At 46.0% G+C, this 19,591-nt stretch overlaps 1 protein-coding gene across 4 annotated transcripts; it reads right to left on the reverse strand.

Moving 5' to 3' along the window:
* Nucleotides 1-3,359: 3,359 nt before the first annotated feature.
* On the reverse strand, nt 3,360-19,494 carry TPRA1 (transmembrane protein adipocyte associated 1). Of its 4 annotated transcripts, XM_073575041.1 has the most exons (12): nt 18,788-19,494; nt 17,459-17,528; nt 16,543-16,766; nt 12,214-12,346; nt 11,808-11,894; nt 11,648-11,720; nt 10,585-10,664; nt 10,347-10,457; nt 10,196-10,256; nt 9,417-9,519; nt 8,422-8,502; nt 3,360-8,105 (listed from the first exon to the last, which is right to left on the reverse strand). In XM_073575041.1, the coding sequence occupies exons 3-12, from the start codon at nt 16,707-16,709 to the stop codon at nt 7,874-7,876; spliced, it is 1,128 nt and encodes a 375-aa protein (XP_073431142.1). In that variant the 5' UTR covers nt 16,710-16,766; nt 17,459-17,528; nt 18,788-19,494; the 3' UTR covers nt 3,360-7,873. The 4 variants fall into 4 exon arrangements, with proteins under 4 accessions (XP_073431142.1, XP_073431140.1, XP_073431141.1 ...); XM_073575039.1 differs by lacking the exon at nt 17,459-17,528; XM_073575040.1 differs by lacking the exons at nt 17,459-17,528; nt 18,788-19,494 and adding an exon at nt 17,266-17,441.
* Nucleotides 19,495-19,591: the final 97 nt, after the last annotated feature.

The following is a 19,591-nucleotide window of genomic DNA, read 5'->3' on the forward strand; positions in this document are numbered from 1 at the left end:
TTGATTGATTGGACGTTAACGAATCCAGCGATACCAAATACGTGTATTTTTTTTATTTTTTTATTTTCAATGGGGCAAAAGCGGAGGGGGGGTAATTTTAACTTTTGAGTTTTTGATTTTTTCTTATTTTTAAAACTTTTTTTCTTACTATTATTTAATAGTCTAGATCTCCTGTGCTGCACATAGCAGGAATTCAGCGCGATCTCCTATGAACTCCGGCTATGGGCCACCATTCACAGGAGATTCACAATGACGGGCACAGGGGTCTTCTGCAGACCCCCGACTGTCATGATAACCAATCGGCGCCCCCCGATCACGTGACAGGGGTGCCGATGGGCGGGATTTGTGACACCCTTCCGGGCGGCGCGTGTTAAATCCTGCTGTCAGTGATTGACAGCCGGATCTAACTGGTTAGCAGCTGTGGGGGGGAGCACCGATCGACCTGCGGTTATTAAAGGTGCATGAGAGCCATCAAGTCAAGTGCGGGGAATGATGCAGACTCAGCGCCGGAGCCTCCATCAAAATCGGGGACACTACATATCACCTAAATATATGCCATATGTAGTGAAAGGGTTAAATTGAACCCATATACGACTGCAGCGGCACGGATGTTTAGGGGCTTGGCCTCCAATATTAATGACACTTTTTTTTTTTAGAGATTCAATATGTCAGTGATAAAAAAGAAAAAAAAAATGAACAAATATGCAAATGAAGCTAATAGTGGACCAGGGGTGTGTCCGCCTGCTTCTTAGGCCACGTTCACACGCTGCGGATTCCGCTGCGGATTAATCCGCATGGATTTTGCAAAAACCGCAGATAATCCGCAGGTCCAAAGACCTGCGGATTATCTGCGGTTTTGCCTGCGGTTTGGTCCTGCGGATTCACTATCTCCACAATGGTGGAGATAGGAACCCGCAGCGGTTTCCGCAGAAAGAATTGACATGCAATTCTTTCTGCGGATTCAAAACCGCAGCAAATCCGCGCGTTTTTTTCCGCAGCGTCGTCACAGCGTTTTTTGTTTTCCCATTCAAATGAATGGTACTGTACACCGCAGCTAAAACTGCTGTGTGTCCGCAGCGGCCAAAACCGCTGCGGAAACGCAGCGGAATCCGCAGCGGCCAAAACCGCTGCGGAAACGCAGCGGAATCCGCAGCGTGTGCACACAGCCTTACAGGTGCATTGACACACCCTCCCCAAGCCCACCCAGAGGGGTCAGTTCTGATCTCTTCATCCGCTGTAGTAGGACGTCTGCTCGCATTATGAATTTTGGTCCATTTTTCAGGCCACTGAGTCAGAAAAGCGTCTCCCCCAATACATCTGTGTTATAATCATTGCACATTTTTGGTGCAACTTTTTAGAAAACTAGAAGAAAAAACTCGAAAAATTCCATCATTTTTGCATTGGCCAACAAAAAAAAAATCTTTTGTACATAGTTTTAGTAATCCCCCTTCTTCTATGTATACGCAGCCCTTTAACTTTTTCCTTAAAGGGGTTGTCTAGGGATAAAAAATAGGGGAGGGGGGTGTAACCATTTAAAACTTTTACCTCTCAGCCATTGCGGGTTGTGGTTGAAAAGAGCGTTTCTCGCCTTGGAGGTCCTGTCCTGTCTTGCGATCCATTGATGTGAATATGTAGCGCTTCTTTTCTCCAGTGGTGGCACTATAGGGGAATATTGCTAGGTTTCCAAATAGATCACAACTGATCACTGTAGATCCCACTAGGGGGACACTTTTTTTTATCTGCAAAAAAACAGACCCCCCAAAATTATATATGCATATTTTCCAGCCTTACTAATCAGATGCTACATACCGCCATATGTATGTATGATGTATAACCGCCAGATACTCCGGCACCTGCGAGGTTAATCGTCCCATATATTTCTGCCATCCACAGCAGGGATTCTCCTATTCCAGCTCTCCGTCAATAAGAAATGCGGTTCCTCTTCCTCCGAACGTTTCCCCATTTACATGCGCTGATTTGCGGTCATTAATTACGTGACGCGGTGGCGGCAGACGGGCGCGAGATGACGGGTTTGATTTAGGGATGTAGCGAGATGAACATCTGTTAAATATGACTGTGATCTCCCGCTGGAATCCGACACAATCCATTTGATTAACGCAAAGGCCAAAAAAGACGAAGCAAAACCCACAGATGGCGGCTCGACGCGTCTCAGCCGGCGTGGAAAAACCTCCGTCTTTGATGCCTGGGATGGAGAGATGGTGACAAATGTTTTTTTTCTTCTTCTTTGTTCCTCTCTTTGGAAAGAAAAAGTCGCGAATCTTCTGCTTATTCTAGCGAGAAAATGTGCAAGTAAATGGAAAAGCGCAGGTCAGGGGGAGCGCCGCCGCGTTACAGCATCATTACACAAATGAGAGAAAAAAAGTGTAATTAATGGAGAACGGAAAGTTCTGAAAGTTTCTAATATATTTTGGATATCTGTTTCTTGCCATTTTCCAGACCTCTGCTGCAGTCAGTGAATTTAGTGCCCTCTAATAAACGATCTATTGATGTGAATGGACCATGTGTAGTACTTCATTTCCCACCTGTGGTGGCGCTGCAGCAAATTCAAACACTTACTGCTAGGTTTGAAGTAAGATTACAGTTGATCACTGAGGATCCTGTGATCTGCTTAGACTCTGTTCACATTGGAGGCTCTGTTCAGAAACACCAGAAACACTGTGACCAACACCGTTAGGGTCAAAGGGTTTGTGGGGCACCACTGTGGTCCGGCTTTCCAGAGTCCATACATTTCTGTTAGGTAGGAGGAAGTCAGTGACTGAGGGAAATCAGCCACCGAGGGAAGGGGAAATCCGCCACCGAGGAAGGGGAGGGGGAAATCCGCCACCGAGGAAGGGGAGGGGGAAATCCGCCACCGAGGAAGGGGAGGGGGAAATCAGCCACCGAGGAAGGGGAGGGGGAAATCAGCAACCGAGGGAGGGGGATTGGAAATCAGTGACCGAGGGAGGGGAATCAGCGACCGAGGGAGGGGAATCAGCGACCGAGGGAGGGGAAAGGGATATCGGCAACCGAGGGTGGGGAATCGGCAACTGAGGGTGGGGAATCGGCGACCGAGGGAGGGGAATCAGCGATCAAGGGAGGGGAGAGGGATATCGGCAACCGAGGGTGGGGAATCGGCAACAGAGGGTGGGGAATCGGCGACCGAGGGAGGGGAAGGGTAATCAGGGACCGAGGGGAGTGGGAAATCAGCGACCGAGGGAGGGCAGAGGGAAATCGGCGACCGAGGGAGGGCAGAGGGAAATCGGCGACCGAGGGAGGGAAATCGGCGACTGACAGAGTAGGTGTTTGTGGGGGGTATGAGACACGACTATATTTTAATAAAACAGCTCATAGACATCATCCTCCTTTTCTGTTTCATCAAATCAGCTTTTATTTTTTCAATCTTTTACAACCATAAAAATATAATATATACATTTCATAAAGTATCTTCATATTTACACTCATGGCGATAGATTATCTTCTGCAATATCTCTATACAGCCTCAGAGAAAAAGAAAGAAATGCGCCTGGAACAAGGGGAAGGATTCAAGGTTCAGGGTGCAAAGAGAAAAGACTTAATCTATGTAGAATTGCATAATTTATATAAAAAAAGAGAAGGTTTAGAATACAGGATGGCTGCCCCGTCTGCGCCCCCATTACGCCCTCAGCACCCCCAATATCTCCATACATGAAAGAACATGGTCCAGGACTGGAAAGGCAAATGTGGAAAGAATGTGCGCAATTCAGCAATAATATCTATGATTATCGAAGTTTTTCAGGACTTCTTACAAGCTTTTGAGACCCCCCCACCGTCAGGTATTGATCCCGGCAGATGGAGAATCTCGTGGGGTCCGGGACTATTGTACAGGACAGATTACCAAAGGAGTAAAATCAAAGATGGCTCTACGCGGCGTCAGGAAGATCGCCATCTGTATTAACAGTCAATGGGGTCACTCTGCATCCTGCGATTGCAACACAGCCATCACAAAAGATCCCAACCAGTCGGATTTTGGTTGCAGTTTGCAGCTCATATGTGAAGACCCCCAATTAAAGAGTAAGTGACTATGGCGTCCGTACGTATATACTGGCCTTGACTTCAAATACTGCAAAGTAAAGCGTTTCTCCTGCCAATTCTTACTACATACGCACGCACGGATCAGCTGAGCGTGCATGTGTCTGTAATAAAGAGCGTGCATGTGCCAAGCACCTCCGCCGGCAGCTTATCTCCTGGGGGAAAAACTATGGGTGCATTCAGTTTAGTAAATCACCCCCTAACTACTTCTATTTTTCAGAATTTGTAAGATCCTTGCTTCTGATTAGTGAATAGAAACATATTAACATTCTAAGGCTGAAATATAGTGACTGACACAGCTGACATTTGTTACAATGTATCAGGACAGGTAATGTGCGATCAGCTGCTGATACACTGTGAAAAACTGCAGCACTCTGAACGGCACGTAAAAGGGTTCTGGACCTTTCAATCTAAGGAGAAATGTTACCATTCACTGATAAACAGCGATCTGGATATGGTGAGACCATGAAATATAAAGCAACAAAGCTGCACGGGGTCTTCAGGCACCGATCATTCATGGTCTGATGTATACGGAGCAAATCACAAATCACTGCAGGTGTCGATACAGGAGCTACACAAAGCGGCAATCTACAGAGAAAGGTCAGTCACTTTGTAACACAGGAAAAGTAATGTAATAATAGTGAGCGCAGCTCTGGAGTATAATACAGGAGGTAACTCAGGATCAGTAATGTATGTACACAGTAACTGCACCAGCAGAATAGTGAGTGCAGCTCTGGAGTATAATACAGGATGAAACTCAGGGTCAGTAATGTGATGTATGTACACAGTGATTGCACCAGCAGAATAGTGAGTGCAGCTCTGGGGTATAATACAGGATGAAACTCAGGGTCAGTAATGTGATGTATGTACACAGTGACTGCACCAGCAGAATAGTGAGTGTAGCTCTGGAGTATAATACAAGCTGTAACTCAGGATCAGTAATGTAATGTATGTACACAGTGATTGCACCAGCAGAATAGTGAGTGCAGCTCTGGAGTATAATACAGGATGTAACTCAGGATCAGTAATGTAATGTAATGTACACAGTGACTCCACTAGCAGAATAGTGAGTGCAGCTCTGGGGTATAATACAAGCTGTAACTCAGGATCAGTAATGTAATGTAATGTATGTACGCAGTGACTGCACCAGCAGAATAGTGAGTGCAGCTCTGGGGTATAATACAGGATGTAACTCAGGATCAGTAATGTAATGTATGTACACAGTGATTGCACCATCAGAATAGTGAGTGCAGCTCTGAGGTATAATACAGGATGTAACTCAGGATCAGTAATGTACACAGTGACTGCACCATCAGAATAGTGAGTGCAGCTCTGGAGTATAATACAGGATGTAACTCCGGATCAGTAATGTATGTACACTGACTGCACCAGCAGAATAGTGAGTGCAGCTCTGGGGTATAATACAGGATGTAACTCAGGATCAGTAATGTATGTACACTGACTGCACCAGCAGAATAGTGAGTGCAGCTCTGGAGGATAATACAGGATGTAACTCCAGATCAGTAATGTATGTACACTGACTGCACCAGCAGAATAGTGAGTGCAGCTCTGGAGGATAATACAGGATGTAACTCAGGATCAGTAATGTAATGTATGTACACAGTGACTGCACCATCAGAATAGTGAGTGCAGCTCTGGAGTATAATACAGGATGTAACTCAGGATCAGTAATGTAATGTATGTACACAGTGACTGCACCAGCAGAATAGTGAGTGCAGCTCTGGAGTATAATACAGGAGGTAACTCCGGATCAGTAATGTATGTACACTGACTGCACCAGCAGAATAGTGAGTGCAGCTCTGGAGGATAATACAGGATGTAACTCAGGATCAGTAATGTAATGTATGTACACAGTGACTGCACCATCAGAATAGTGAGTGCAGCTCTGGAGTATAATACAGGCTGTAACTCAGGATCAGTAATGTAATGTATGTACACAGTGACTGCACCAGCAGAATAGTGAGTGCAGCTCTGGAGTATAATACAGGAGGTAACTCAGGATCAGTAATGTAATGTATGAACACAGTGACTGCACCAGCACAATAGTGAGTACAGCTCTGGAGTATAATACAGGATGTAACTCAGGATCAGTAATGTAATGTATGTACACAATGACTCCACCAACAGAATAGTGAGTCCAGCTCTGGAGTATAATACAAGCAATGTAATGCACTTACAAAGTAACTGAACCATCTATGTAGATTAGGCTGTTAAAAAAATATTACCCCAAAAGATATAAAGGGCAATTACAAATCTAGTTTAAAAAAAATATCAATAAAATAATACCTAGATTTTCCAGGGCTGTAAAGGAAATTATATATCTCATTACTTCCTGATCAGTAGGGGTCCGGTCTCTAGAGCCCCCCTGATCCTGTGCATGATTTTACAAGATGGGAATAAGAAAATGAAGGAAAAAAAAAAAAAAAAATCAGCAGTATTGTCATTTATCCAAGACAGAAATAATGTCCTACGCTAATATAGACAAAGATCTGATGGACGTTTGGTGCACAGATGTTACTGGAGGCAGGAGAATCTCTGGAGCAGCTCTATTCACACATTACCGATGGTCGGCCAGTAAACTGAGGCAGTTTTGTTTATATTCAGCCTGGAGTAGGACGACACAGCATCTTAGGGGTTAAACGATAAAGATCACTCTATAGGAGCCAGGGATGCGGCTTTCTGAATAACTTAGAGGAGTTATCAACCTTTAATCATCATTTGATGAAAATTTCTGCAAGTTTCTAATATACTTTTGGTTTAAATTCCTCAAGATCTCCACTTGCTGTTGTCGAATAGAATCATTCCTATCTGCAGACTAAGTTTTTTTTTTACTATTACCAGATAGAGCTCAGATATATTGCAATAAGCCCGGCATCTATAGACAAGAATGTTTCCATTCACTTGCAGCAAGCATATATCTTAGCGAGAGGCCAATTCATCAAACTGGAGGGGTTTTTTTTTTTTTTGCAAGTTATTCTTCCAGAAACGTGCGCCTCTTAATGAATTTGGCTCCAGTATAAGAAATGTAATCCAGTTCAGTCCAGTCCATAATCTCGGCCAGTTTTAAAGTTTTTCGGCCATGACCCCTCTCTGTCACCTTTCAAGAAGTTAAGCAAAGTTAACTTTAAATTTGCAACATTTCCAATAGTTTTATTTACTCCTGATTTCTGCTGCGATCGGATGAATCTGGCCCCAAAGTATATTAGAAACTTTTAGAACTTTTTTTTCATTAAAAAAAAAAAAATAAATAAAAAAATGAAGATTTGTATTGTTAAATTTAAAGGAGCGCACCACCCAAATATCGCTTCTTCAACCTGAAAAGCTAATATAAACAAAGCTCTTCTGGCCATTTTTTTGGAGCGTACTCATTCCTACAAAGCCTGGCCAATGTAAGAGTCTTCACTGCCGCATGTAATCATGTGTCCTGATAGTGGGAAAATCCGGGGGGTGCAGTATCTGCAAGACTTCAGCATTTATCATTAGGAGAGCAGCTGAGTCGCACTGATGAGTTCTGGGTGAGGGGAGACATGTTCGCAACGTGCGCCATGTTGGCCTCAATGCTGACGACGTGACACCCATGGTCAGTAACCTCCCTCCTCCTTCAAGGTTTGCAGGAGCCTAGCAGCATGAGAGAAGGTCTCGGGCAGATTTTATGATACAGCATAGTTATAGAGATTTGCACTCGGAGGAACTTTTGCATCTTTTACCGACGACATTCGGTGTAATCCGGAGAGCAGAGCCAGGCCTTGGCAAGATGTTCAGTGATTGTGCCGAGAGCTGCGTCTCAGGCGTTTATCGCTTTCCAGCGGTCGCTGTCGATGCTGTTAATGCTCCCGATGTGTGGCATGGAGGCCACGTCGTCTAGATAAGCCGTCGTGTCGATCTGAGTACTGGAGTAAAATCCCGAGTCTGTGCCCTCTTTCTTCGCTACGGCATAGGGATGCGGCAGGTGCACGTCTGTGTCGTCCGGCTCGTCCACTTGAGATTTGTAGGAGAAGAGAATTTTGGGCTCAGACCTGGAATGAAAGTTGAAATGTAAGTAATAAAAGTAAAAAAAAAAAAAAAAAAAACAAGGATGAAATAGAGCGGAAGAATTATTTAAAGGGATATTCCGCCACTAGGATCTGTAATCACTGTATGATCAGCGAGGGTTCAATCGCTGGGATTAAACGATCCTGAGATTGTAACGCGGTCACCTCTTCTAATATTCCCCTCGGCAAGAAACTGCAGAACAGACCTACTTAAGTTAACGGTACTCACAGTTTTGAGAGACTTCACCCCGCCCCAGCCCCCATCTGTGGGCAAAATCCAAACAGCTCATTTTACACTCACCCGAAGAAGCTTTTCAGGAATGCCACATACATGAGAGGAGCAAACAAGCTGAAGTATAGAAACGTGGTGACGTCAACGAGGCTGCGGAGTGAAGAAACACACAGGTAAGTCCCTAAAATCACGTCATGTACATGAATAAATAGGATCAGAAGCGTCACGCCAAGTAACGCAGCTTTACTTATTGCTCTAAGGCAAGGCTCAGACCTCGTACAACAAACCCTGTGTAGTCTGATCCTAGAGCCACGCATTACAGAAGAACGTGACTGCGGAATTTAGGACTGTGGGGTCACACAGGTCTGCCTAGGTGCTGCATGCACAAAACGGTAGGTCTGTAGTCAAGGCTGATCGCAAGTCTGCTTATTTGTTAGATGCATTTATTTACAGCCTGTGCCCCGCATGCTATCCTGCACGGCTATACACAGTAAATGCAACATGAATTTTCTACTTTCCTTAAGTGATTCTTCAGTATTTTGCAAGAAATGTTCCCACAGGTCAGTGTTGCTCCCGTCAGCAGCTTAATGTTCCCTCCAATGTTCTCAGTCTTGTACGTTTTCATTTAGGTGGTGGCCGAGAATGTGGTGACTATGTGATAAGTAACGAGTGCCTGATGGATTTACCCAACGGATGATATTACCGACACCCAACTGTTCAGCAATATCTGCTCTGAGTCAAACAGCACGGAGTTAACTCATAAAATATTCCAAATTGGAAAATGTGATGAAATCAACGGACACCTAATGTATATGGGGCGGCCTGGCTGTCCCCAGATGGCAGATATCAGGGGCGGGGGAAGTTGAGCAACACACCTGATAGTTTAGTTCTTCGGTAGATAAGATGCAGCTGGTGAGTGTTTTACCTCTACTGAAAACACAAGTATGCTCGTCTGAGAGGAGCGTGCATGAATATGGGAAGGGGTTAGCAGTAATACCTATCAGGAGACTGTGAATGCCAACTTTAAGGACCTCCCTAATGAACCATTACAGCCCTGTACTCACCACAGCCCATTAATGATGTCCGCACACAGAAGGGCGCTGCCAATGCCTTGCACCAAATTCAGCAAAGCCAGGATTATAGCGTAAACATAAAAGCTTTTTCTGGCTGTAAGAAATGTCGAGCACATAAAATAATTAATATCACATGTTTCATGGATTGTATCATAGAAAAAAAAATAGCCCCAGGAGTCCAATACAGCTAAATATAGAGGACCCCAAAAGCCACAGACTGGTGGGACACCGATCTATAGAATGAGTTATTCTGTTTTGTGTTATCAGGACGGGGTGAACCCAAACACCTGATTGAGATCCGATCTTTTAACCTAGGCAGGACAGCCAAGTACTGAGCTGGGACATCCCAGAGAACGAACGGAGCAGTGACGTGAATGTCCATCCTCAGTACTTGGGATTGGTAGGAGGTCACAGAAGTAAAACCAATCACAATCGGTAAGTTAATTCTTTTCCTTTGGACGGGGAGAACTTTAAAACTTGGCACAAACCCATGAAATCAACTATACTGCCCAAGTCGTTCGTGTCCATTAGTTTAGCAGCTGGATCCAACTTCACTTCTGCGGCACCTCTTTCATTTCCTAGCCCCTGCAACTTCATGACATGCGTGGCAGAACAATGTCATGATGTTGCAAGGTTTAGGAGACGCTAAAGTCATGCAGGACGTCGGCTGCAGAAGTGGTCCGGACCACAGAGGCTAGACTGGGCGCCGGATATGACATCCGTGATTATTACCGACCGTACACCACCTCCAGCACAGGCTCCCCACTCACATGGTAGGGAGATCCGGTCTTTCAATGGGGTTTTGGGAAGTATGGAAACCAATGTGTAGACCTATAGAAAAGAAGAAATAGGAGACGATCGTCATACATGGCCAAAGATATAAATCGTCAGAACCGAGACCATTATGACTGATCTGCTTACCAAGAAGAAAAAGCAGGAGCTGGCGAGCCAAAAGTGCCGGCCGCCATGTCCGTAGATATTAAAGTCCTCCGCTGAGAGATGGGAATCCGGGTAAAGGATTTCTAGTGTACCCTGAAAAAAAGATATAACACAACTGGCGCACCTAGTATACAGCATAGGTAAGCCTTGTAACCCACTCCCAGAGTTCTCATCATTACAAGTGTATCACATATAAAAACACAATTTCTGGGTTATTTACCTGCGTTACAGAATAACCGAGTGACAGGACAGCCGTAATCGCCAGCACCCGCTTCACACTGGATTTACTTTCAAGATGGCCTGAGAGATATAAAATGCGATTTACCCAATAATCAAAACACAATGTACACGTACTACTTGCTGCCGGGATCTCAGCCATTAATGTAAGTCGCAGGTTTAAAGGAGTTGTGAAAAACAAGTTATTAATTTAATGTTTAATTCTATTGTTTACAGCTCGCTGCCTAAGTTACCGGCCAGCTCTGCAGTCTATCAGAGGTAGCCTGTCTCGCAGGCAGGGAGCGAGAACTTGCAAAATGTTTGCTGTAAAGATTGCACGTGCTGATCTGATCCAGCAGCTCCAGTACCTGCCCCCCCATGTTGCTTCGATGCTGCACAGACAGCACCAGAGAGTCCACACCTTGACCCGGTGATGCGACCATGCCGCTGACCTGAACCGTGAATCTGGAGCAGATTTGGGAATTGCAATAAAGTGACTGAGATTTCAAAGCTCTGTTCCAAACTCCGCGCCAAATCCGAAAAAATAAAATTTTTGCAATTGGGTTTCATTTAAAACATTTTGCACCACTACTATTGGTGGCTGTATAATGAGATCACGGAGAATACCATCAGTGAGCTTCTTTCTTCCGCGCGCCTCTCAGCTGATTTACAATCAGAAAGTTCAGCTCAACTTTCATGTAGTCATAAATCAGTAGAGAAGTGCTCAGAAAAAAAGAAGGTAAGAGTTGTAAACTATCCCGTCCGATTGTGAATTAACTCATTCTGCAGCCGGCCGTAAACAGTGCAACACGGCGGATACAAAAACAACCCCCCCCCCCCAAAAAAAAAGAAAAAAAAAAATTGTGCAAAAAATTTGTATGTAACCCAACAGAAAAAAAAAAAAAAAAAACAACTTTTTCACCAAAAATACAAGTGTCCATATGCTCTACAGGTCCAGCGGAAGCAGATCTGTGACACACGGTGATCAGGGGAGAACAGACTTTCAGAGTCGGTGCCATCACTTAATGCCGCAGGATCCCCTCCATTACTTATATTAAGTCACTTACCAAAAGCTAAACCAAGGATGATAACGCTCAGCTCTATGGCGAGAAGGAAGAACCTGGTGATTTCCCACAAAACCTAAGGAAAAGGAAAGGATGAGAACCACAAGGAACCAGAGACAGAAGTGCAGGTATTGGCGGTGGCACGGAGACAGGAGGGTGTTACCTTGTCAGTGACAGTGGCCACGCTGGATGAACTGACCGTCATGGACACAATCGCTCGCGTGATTCCCACAAGGGCCACAACAAACACCTGCGTCCGGCATCAGGAAAAAGCAAAAACAGGTCAGAAATATTGTGTGAATTCATTAAAAAAGATATTACAGCGGTCAGAGCTCGGTTCCCTAATTACAGAGCGCAAAATCCTGCACTGCTAATCAATGATACGGGGGACGGGGCAGTAGAACAGAGGTCAGGTGGAAAGGGACATGGGGGGGGAGAGAAACATTGGCAAAACTGCGCAGAATTAGGCTGTAAAGAGACCGTCCTCACGTGCAGCAGAGTGCCGATATAACGTCCTCAGCACCGCTCACCTCCCAGGGAGCAACGCCAGGCACATAAGTCTGACTTACAAGGATATAGAAAGTGGTGAAAATTGGACTTGAAGTGACTCGGATTTTCGCTCTGGCAGAGGGTAATTTCCACAGCAGAAACATGAAGAAGAGGACATTGGGAATTAACAGCATCAGGTCCCAATATCGAACTCTAAAAAGGAAGACAAGAAATCTATGTTATACACATAGAGGGGATGTATAATATGCACAGCTGCGCTCACTATTCTGCTGGTGCAGTCACTGTGTACATACATTACATTACTGATCCTGAGTTACATCCTGTATAATACCCCAGCGCTGCACTCACTATTCTGCTGGTGCAGTGACTGTGTACATAAATTACTGATCCTGAGTTACATCCTGCATTATACTCCAGAGCTGCACTCACTATTCTGCTGGTACAGTCAATGTGTACATACATTACATTACTGATCCTGAGTTACATCCTGTATTATATTCCAGAGCTGCACTCACTATTCTGCTGGTGCAGTCACTGTGTACATACATTACTGATCCTGATATATATCCTGTATCATACTCCAGAGCTGCACTCACTATTCTGCTGGTGCAGTCACTGTGTACATACATTACTAATCCTGATATATATCCTGTATTATACTCCAGAGCTGCACTCGCTATTCTGCTGATGCAGTCACTATGTACATACATTACTGATCCTGAGTTACATCCTGTATTATACTCCAGAGCTGCACTCACTATTCTGCTGGTGCAGTCACTGTATACATACATTACATTAGTGATCCCGAGTTACATCCTGTATTATACTCCAGAGCTGCACTCACTATTCTGCTGGTGCAGTCACTATATACATACATTACATTACTGATCCTGAGTTACATCCTGTATAATACCCCAGAGCTGCACTCACTATTCTGCTGGTGCAGTGACTGTGTACATAAATTACTGATCCTGAGTTACATCCTGCATTATACTCCAGAGCTGCACTCACTATTCTGCTGGTACAGTCAATGTGTACATACATTACATTACTGATCCTGAGTTACATCCTGTATTATATTCCAGAGCTGCACTCACTATTCTGCTGGTGCAGTCACTGTATACATACATTACTGATACTGATATATATCCTGTATCATACTCCAGAGCTGCACTCACTATTCTGCTGATGCAGTCACTGTGTACATACATTACTGATCCTGAGTTACATCCTGTATTATACTCCAGAGCTGCACTCACTATTCTGCTGGTGCAGTCACTGTGTACATACATTACTGATACTGATATATATCCTGTATCATACTCCAGAGCTGCACTCACTATTCTGCTGATGCAGTCACTGTGTACATACATTACTGATCCTGAGTTACATCCTGTATTATATTCCAGAGCTGCACTCACTATTCTGCTGGTGCAGTCACTGTATACATACATTACTGATACTGATATATATCCTGTATCATACTCCAGAGCTGCACTCACTATTCTGCTGATGCAGTCACTGTGTACATACATTACTGATCCTGAGTTACATCCTGTATTATACTCCAGAGCTGCACTCACTATTCTGCTGGTGCAGTCACTGTATACATACATTACATTACTGATCCGGAGTTACATCCTGTATTATACTCCAGAGCTGCACTCACTATTCTGCTGGTGCAGTCACTATGTACATACATTACATTACTGATCCTGAGTTACCTCCTGTATTATACTCCAGAGCTGCACTCACTATTCTGCTGGTACAGTCAATGTGTACATACATTACATTACTGATCCTGAGTTACATCCTGTATTATATTCCAGAGCTGCACTCACTATTCTGCTGATGCAGTCACTGTGTACATACATTACTGATCCTGAGTTACATCCTGTATTATACTCCAGAGCTGCACTCACTATTCTGCTGGTGCAGTCACTGTATACATACATTACATTACTGATCCTGAGTTACATCCTGTATTATACTCCAGAGCTGCACTCACTATTCTGCTGGTGCAGTCACTATGTACATACATTACATTACTGATCCTGAGTTACCTCCTGTATTATACTCCAGAGCTGCACTCACTATTCTGCTGGTGCAGTCACTATGTACATACATTACTGATCCTGAGTTACATCCTGTATTATATTCCAGAGCTGCACTCACTATTCTGCTGGTGCAGTCACTGTATACAGACATTACTGATAATGATATATATCCTGTATCATACTCCAGAGCTGCACTCACTATTCTGCTGATGCAGTCACTGTGTACATACATTACTGATCCTGAGTTACATCCTGTATCATACTCCAGAGCTGCACTCACTATTCTGCTGGTGCAGTCACTATGTACATACATTACATTACTGATCCTGAGTTACCTCCTGTATTATACTCCAGAGCTGCACTCACTATTCTGCTGATGCAGTCACTGTGTACATACATTACATTACTGATCCTGAGTTACATCCTGTATTATACTCCAGAGCTGCACTCACTATTCTGCTGGTGCAGTCACTATGTACATACATTACATTACTGATCCTGAGTTACATCCTGTATTATATTCCAGAGCTGCACTCACTATTCTGCTGGTGCAGTCACTGTATACATACATTACTGATACTGATATATATCCTGTATCATACTCCAGAGCTGCACTCACTATTCTGCTGATGCAGTCACTGTGTACATACATTACTGATCCTGAGTTACATCCTGTATTATACTCCAGAGCTGCACTCACTATTCTGCTGGTGCAGTCACTGTGTACATACATTACATTACTGATCCTGAGTTACATCCTGTATTATACTCCAGAGCTGCACTCACTATTCTGCTGGTGCAGTCACTATGTACATACATTACTGATCCTGAGTTACTTCCTGTATTATACTCCAGAGCTGCACTCACTATTCTGCTGGTACAGTCAATGTGTACATACATTACATTACTGATCCTGAGTTACATCCTGTATTATATTCCAGAGCTGCACTCACTATTCTGCTGGTGCAGTCACTGTATACATACATTACTGATACTGATATATATCCTGTATCATACTCCAGAGCTGCACTCACTATTCTGCTGCTGCAGTCACTGTGTACATACATTACATTACTGATCCTGAGTTACATCCTGTATTATACTCCAGAGCTGCACTCACTATTCTGCTGGTGCAGTCACTGTGTACATACATTACATTACTGATCCTGAGTTACTTCCTGTATTATACTCCAGAGCTGCACTCACTATTCTGCTGATGCAGTCACTGTGTACATACATTACATTACTGATCCTGAGTTACATCCTGTATTATACTCCAGAGCTGCACTCACTATTCTGCTGATGCAGTCACTGTGTACATACATTACATTACTGATCCTGAGTTACCTCCTGTATTATACTCCAGAGCTGCACTCACTATTCTGCTGGTGCAGTGACTATGTACATACATTACATTACTGATCCTGAGTTACCCCCTGTATTATACTCCAGAGCTGCACTCACTATTCTGCTGGTGCAGTCACTGTGTACATACATTACTGATCCTGAGTTACATCCTGTATTATACTCCAGAGCTGCACTCACTATTCTGCTGATGCAGTCACTGTGTACATACATTACATTACTGATCCTGAGTTACCTCCTGTATTATACTCCAGAGCTGCACTCACTATTCTGCTGGTGCAGTGACTATGTACATACATTACATTACTGATCCTGAGTTACCTCCTGTATTAGGCCTGTTTCACACTTCCGTTTTTTCAAATCCGTCAAAATCCGTTGGTTTCCGTAAAAAAACGGATCCGCCATTTTTTTGCAGGATCCGTTTTTTTGTCCCATAGACTTACATTAGTGGTTACCGCGGATCCGTCAAAAAAACGGATCCGTTTTTTTAAAAACGGATCCGTCTGCATCAGTTTCCGTCAAAAAAACGGAAACGGATCCGTTTGGCGGACACAAAAACGGAAGTGTGAAACAGGCCTTATACTCCAGAGCTGCACTCACTATTCTGCTGGTGCAGTCACTGTGTACATACATTACATTACTGATCCTGAGTTACATCCTGTATTATACTCCAGAGCTGCACTCACTATTCTGCTGGTGCAGTGACTATGTACATACATTACATTACTGATCCTGAGTTATCTCCTGTATTATACTCCAGAGCTGCACTCACTATTCTGCTGATGCAGTCACTGTGTACATACATTACATCATCGTCGTAAGCTTTTTGCAGATGACTAATAAGTGGAAGATTCTTAGTGATGTGATATTTGGAGCTTGCAGAATGGTGAATGCAGCTCTGGAGTATAATACAGGTAGTAACTCCTGATTCAGACATTGTTAGAATACGGAATAGGAGTCTTTTACCTGGAACTTCCAATGTCTTCATACAGGATGACCAGACACACATGCGGCACAGTCACATTTTCACCGCTGATGCTGGGAGGTGTTGTTGGCAGCATTGATGTGGATGAGGCGGTGAAGGGCAGGGAGGTGACACTGGGGAGGGAGCTGTTCTGAGTCTCCGAAAACATCCTGAGAGTGATGTGAGCAGACACAACTGTGAGACGGGAGTCACGGAACTTCACTTCCTGCAGAGATAACGGCCAAAGTGAGACGAGCAGAAGTCGGGCGACCAGCACTCTCCCCGCAAAATGGAAAAACATCTATAACATGCCACATGAAGGGTTAATAAACCGGCGGTCTACATATAGTCCCCCCCCCACACACATGACTGGTCATATCTGTACTCATGGATAAAACATGTAGGGAACTAAGCAGCAGTCACCGTGCACACAACCTGTGGAAGATATTTAAAGGGGATGTCCGCTTTAATTAATAAATCTTGCACAATAGATAAGCCCACCCCTGTGACAGCAGGAGAGGAGAGCAGTCAGCCCCTTCTTAAAAATTGCCCAACCCCTTTAAAAGGGTATTTCCATCTCTAAAAGTAATTGCGTATCTACAAGGCAAAAAGCGGAGCGGAGCGCACGCTGTGAAGTCCCCAAAGACTAAACCCCCAGTGAGCGAAACACGTCGGCATCTCCTATCGATCTTCCATTACTTTGTCAGACAGTAACACGGCTTTACCCAAAGCCTGGTCACCCCACAATGCTGGGGGTCCCAGAGGTCAGACCCCCAATCACAAGAACAGGGGTCCTGGGAACCCACGGAGCCCTAAAGGTGAGAGCGGCTACACAGAGGAAATCCCCCGGCAGTCACAAGTGCAGGAGATACAAGAATGAAAGAAGGAAACAATGTCCAACAGGAAGGAGGAAATCACCTGATCGGTGTCCTGACTGGTTATACTGGGAGATTAACCCTCTGTCACCAGTGACTCAGGGGAGCGAGATCTAGAGAATGTAACATAAACACTGATGGTGCAGATGTCTCCAAAAGAGTCTGGGATGTCACACAACCTGCCCCCTCCTCCAGACACACAACCTGCCCCCTCCTCTACACACACAACCTGTTCCCCTCCTCCAGACACACAACCTGCCCCCCTCCTCCAGACACACAACCTGCCCCCCTCCTCCAGACACACAACCTGCCCCCTCCTCCAGACACACAACCTGCCCCCTCCTCCAGACACACAACCTGCCCCCTCCTCCAGACACACAACCTGCCCCCCCTCCCCACACACAACCTGCCCCCCTCCTCCAGACACACAACCTGCCCCCCTCCTCCAGACACACAACCTGCCCCCCTCCTCCAGATACACAACCTGCCCCCTCCTCCAGACACACAACCTGCCCCCTCCTCTACACACACAACCTGCCCCCCTCCTCCAGATACACAACCTGCCCCCTCCTCCAGACACACAACCTGCCCCCCTCCTCCAGATACACAACCTGCCCCCTCCTCCAGATACACAACCTGCCCCCCTCCTCCAGATACACAACCTGCCCCCCCTCCCCACACACACAACCTGCCCCCCCTCCACACACACACAACCTGCCCCCCCTCCACACACACAACCTGCCCCCCCCTTCCCACACACACAACCTGCCCCCCCCTCCCCACACACACAACCTGCCCCCCCTCCCCACACACACAACCTGCCCCCCCCTCCCCACACACACAACCTGCCCCCCCCCTCCCCACACACACAACCTGCCCCCCCCCTCCCCACACACACAACCTGCCCCCCCCCTCCCCACACACACAACCTGCCCCCCCCCTCCCCACACACACAACCTGCCCCCCCCCTCCCCACACACACAACCTGCCCCCCCCCTCCCCACACACACAACCTGCCCCCCCCCTCCCCACACACACAACCTGCCCCCCCCCCTCCCCACACACACAACCTGCCCCCCCCCCTCCCCACACACACAACCTGCCCCCCCCCTCCCCACACACACAACCTGCCCCCCCCTCCCCACACACACAACCTGCCCCCCCCCTCCCCACACACACAACCTGCCCCCCCCCTCCCCACACACACAACCTGCCCCCCCCCTCCCCACACACACAACCTGCCCCCCCCTCAGCCCTCTGCACCCCCTTAATCCGCCTGTATTCGCCTCGGTTTCCTCTGCTCCCTTCGCCGTCTACAGTCCCTCCTGTGCGTCCTCTCCGCCCCGCTTCCTTCCCTCCGGTGCCCGGTTACCTCTCACGGAGCCGTCCGCTGTTAGCAACAATCCTCTATTTTGGTCTGACCGTGATGATCGATGACTCCGCGCTCTGCCAGGATCCCCGCGGAGCGCCGAGCGATGGAGCGGCTTCCGTGTGACGGACCTGGAGAGCAGTCACGTGACGGGTGACTCCGCAGCGCCGCCTGTCGGAGAGAAGGAGGAACAGCCCGGAGCTTTCGACATCGGGCTGATCTGTGCGACAGGTGCCCAGCGGAAAAGTTCTGATTTTTTCATTTTTTTTGAATAATTTCAGTGGGAATTTTTTTTTCAAAATAAACATGGCTGCGTTCTTCATGCGTTTTTTTCCGCTGCATTGCTGCAGTGTTTATTTGTAGGAATTTATGCACTTTTTAACTTCATGCTTATTCTCCGTAGTCCTGACAAAGGGGCGTGGCTCCGGGTGATACAGGGGCTCCGTAGTCCTGACAAAGGGGCGTGGCTCCGGGTGATACAGGGGCGTGGCTCCGGGTGACAGACATGCCCCCATAGAATCCTGAATATTCTATAACGCCAGACCCTTCTGTGAATTGGGGGCATTGCTGGGAGTTGTAGTTCCCCGGATATAGCTCTATATACACAAACCGCAGCAGGCTTTTGTTGTTCAATCCAATGCAAAGAAAACCGCGACATAACCGCTGGCGCTCTGCCGCAGCGATCACCCGACGCCCCACCCACCCGCGGCGTAACCCCGCCTCTTGTCACAAGCTCGCTCACTTATTCAGGAGCCATGTTACCCCGCCCCCTTGTAATGACCAATTGGAAGCCCGGAGGATGCGAGG

Source organism: Dendrobates tinctorius, unplaced genomic scaffold, assembly GCF_039654945.1.
Source record: "Dendrobates tinctorius isolate UK_male_01 unplaced genomic scaffold, ASM3965494v1 ptg000041l, whole genome shotgun sequence".
Classification (NCBI taxonomy): domain Eukaryota; kingdom Metazoa; phylum Chordata; class Amphibia; order Anura; family Dendrobatidae; genus Dendrobates; species Dendrobates tinctorius.